Genomic DNA, 3509 nt, shown 5'->3' with positions numbered 1-3509 from the left:
ATTCTGAACTATATTAGCAAAAGGGAGTTTCTAGTTCTAATCAGCAGATACTAATTGCAAATAAATGAAGCAGGTGGCAAGTCTAAAAATCAAGTAATGACTGCCAATTTATTCATATGAATGTGCTTTGCTCTTATAACCTTTTATCATCTTTAAAATGTATCTAATTTACTTGGTATAATATACTAAAATATACATATATATTTGAAGTTTATATACACATATATAAAAATCTACTACTTTGTTACTGAGAATATTTTGAAAGATTTCATATATGTAAATTTACCTTAAAATGTATACTAAAACCAAATTAATAAAATGAGGCTTCGTAGATGTCCTTAGGAAAGTTTTAGCAGATAATAAAAATCATCTGTAGGCCAGACATGGAGACTCACACCTATAATCCCAGCATTTTGGGAGGCCGAGGCAGGTGGATCACTTGAGGCCAGGAGTTCGAGACCAGACTGACCAACATGGCAAGACCCCGTCTTTACTAAATATTAGCCGGGCATGGTTGTGCACGCCTGTAATCCCAGCTACTTGGAGGCTGAGGCACGAGAATGAACCTGGTAGGTAGAGGTTGCAGTGAGCTGAGATCATGCCACTGCACTCCAGCCTGGGCAACAGAGCAAGACTCTGTCTCGGAAAAAAAAAAAAAGAGTCATCTGTAGAGAGTATATAAATTATATATAAGGTGTTTTTCTGAAACACATGGAGGCACTCAATTATGATTTGTGCTCCCAAGCACTTTAAATATCTTCACAACATCTTTTTTAGACTATTAAATTATTTGGTAGTCTTTTTTTCATAGATAATCAAAAGTAAACTTCTGGGAATGTGGAACTCACAGTGTCCAAATCAGTGAAAATGACTTGAGATTAAAGTAAAATCCCAATTATATAAGACTTTTCCGTCATTTACAGCTATGACTTCGTAGATATTCTTGAACTTGGTTCTAGTGAATCCTCCCTAAGGGGGGGCCATTCTTTGGAGCTGATATATTTTCCTTTTATATTGAGTCATAATTTGAGTCAAAAACTAGCATTGTAGTTTTTGCTGTGACTTTAATTATCACAAATCCATATAGCCAGCTTCTCATTTATTTGACTGATAAATCTCACCAAAATATTTTTTTCTGTTTTATTATTATTTAAATATAGTGATGCCTTTAAGAAGTTTTCCTTATGTGAAAAACTGAAAACATTTTCACATATTCACTTATTTGTATAATAACCTAAGCTGCTTTTGTCTGAGGAGTATGATTTCTCCTGGAAAATAAAAACAAAAACCTATGGGGTTTACAATGACCTCTCAGATACAGTCTATACTCCTTCGCTTAGTATTCAAGTCTTTCCATAAGCTGATCTTCGTTCTGCCTTCCTAATCTTACCTTCTACTCCTTCTCAAAACTATTCTTTTCAGTACTTAAGCTCAAGCCCGTATTCCAGGGTCCTCATCTGTAAAATGGGTTAATAATCTTTATTTCTACTGTCAGTAAATTAACATGCCTACCACAGAGGCTAGCACACAGTAGGTGTTCAAAAATGGGAGAAGGAATAAAAATCATAAGAAGCTGGGCTTGAATCTGAGAAAACTGCTCATGGGAACATCATCACCCTCTCTGAACCTGTTTCCTCATCTGTAAAGCTGTGCTGTGCTACCAGGCAGTGTTCAACATAGAGTACCTAGCACAGATCCTGGCACAAAGAAGCTCAAAGTAGATACATGGTATGAATGAAAAAATGAATGCTATTATTTTCCATGTAAATCAAGACAAATAGATGAGAGGTTCCCAGTGATTCACCGTAAATCCCACTGAGATCAGTTCACCTCTCCAAACCAGAGAACATGTGCTCTTGAAGGGCAGAAATGAAACAACTTCATTGGAATTGTCTTCCAACATTTATTCCAGAGCTCAGTTTTGCTCAGAATAGCGGATCTGAAATCTGGCCACCTGTGAGTACTGGGTGTGAGCACAGTGGAAGAAATGGACAGGGAGGTACCGTGGCAAAAGCTAGCCTGGCCAATTATCCCATAACAATAATCAAACACAGATTAATCCATTTATAAAGTTGACTAGGGCAATTCTCATCTCCAGCAGACACAGGGATGGACCTTTTTCACTAGGTCACCTCTCCAGGAAGAATGGGAGATGACAAGCCTAAATAAAATAAAAGATACCACCACGTTTCTTGAAATTAATATGAAACATTGCATTCACCTGTCATTTAGAATTGGGAAACTAAGAATTTATATGATAAACACAATGGTGTTAAAATGGAAACGTCAGTTCCCTATTTGAATCAAAACAGACAGACATTTAGTATCAGGAAGCAGAGGAAAGGATAAACCAGAAGTCAGCTGTGGAAGGTAAAAAGGGAAGAGAAATCATCAACGGGGAAGAGAAAAAAGACCAAAGAAAACAGAAAAAAAGGCCGGGCACGGTGGCTCACACCTGTAAGCCCAGCACTTTGGGAGGCCAAGGCAGGCGGATCACGAGGTTAGGAGATTGAGACCATCCTGGCTAACAAGGTGAAACCCCGTCTCTACTAAAAAAAAATACAAAAACTAGCTGGGAGTGGTGGCAGACGCCTGTAGTCCCAGCTACTCGGGAGGCTGAGGCAGGAGAGTGGCATGAACCCGGGAGGCGGAGCTTGTAGTGAGCCGAGATTGCACCACTGCACTCCAGCCTGGGCAACAGAGCGAGACTCTGCCTTAAAAAAAAAAAAAAAAAAGAATAGTGCCATGGGACATCAAAAGAAATAATAAACTCATTTGAGAAAGTTGTGATGCTAAAGAATCTGATCCACTAAGAGAGAAAATAAACCTAATTTATTGAGTCCCAGGGGCCCTGGGCGGGGCACATTCACATTTGTAGTTATTACCCCCATATTTCAGATGAGAAAAATAAACTTTACAGAGTGATCAGAACAAAAGTTCAGCCAAGTCTCTGACAGCAAAATAGAAAAATAATAATGCAAATAAAATAACTCACTACCATTATTTCACTTCACATCCTCCCTCCATGACTTTTATTTCATCAGCAGTAGGACAATGAGAAGGTTTCTAATCAAATACAGATGTGGAAGTAAATACCTCTGCTCTCCCATTTATAGGAAAAAGCCAAGATAATTTCTTGTTCATCTTTTTACTCTTGAACAGTGGCTTGCACATAATAGATACACCACAAAAAATAGTTGAATTTAATTGAATAAGATACACATTACTAAAGAATGTTCATATTCAATTTTATATGACAACAAAGACTTAAATCCTTGGATATGGCCACTGTGAACTTCCAAACCAGTCCTCTGAAAATATTCAACCTCCTCTCCTGCCTTTGGCTTCCTGCCTTGAGTTTTTGAAGCCATCAGGGTTAATAAAGCTAACATAATTCTTCTTATTTAAAAGGAAAAAAAAAAGGATTGAGGAAAACAATTCTCCTGGAGCATTTTCTTATCAAAACCCCTTATCATGTGTAGGGCGTGGTATCCTTGGTTCTTTTCTTA

The 3509-nt window shown here is 37.7% G+C and overlaps 1 protein-coding gene across 1 annotated transcript; it reads right to left on the bottom strand.

Moving 5' to 3' along the window:
- Positions 1-407: 407 nt before the first annotated feature.
- Positions 408-2693, bottom strand: LOC115836660 (protein GVQW1-like; the record flags this gene model as incomplete). The annotated part of the gene is made up of 2 exons (XM_030818481.1): positions 408-470; positions 2598-2693. Coding segments are annotated over 2 exons (159 nt in total), but the record flags the coding sequence as incomplete, so codon positions are not given.
- Between the last annotated feature and the right edge of the window lie 816 nt (positions 2694-3509).

This window comes from Nomascus leucogenys, chromosome 9, assembly GCF_006542625.1.
Source record: "Nomascus leucogenys isolate Asia chromosome 9, Asia_NLE_v1, whole genome shotgun sequence".
NCBI lineage: Eukaryota > Metazoa > Chordata > Mammalia > Primates > Hylobatidae > Nomascus > Nomascus leucogenys.
Note: the sequence above shows the minus strand (reverse complement) of the source record. Positions and strands in the feature narration are given on the sequence as shown.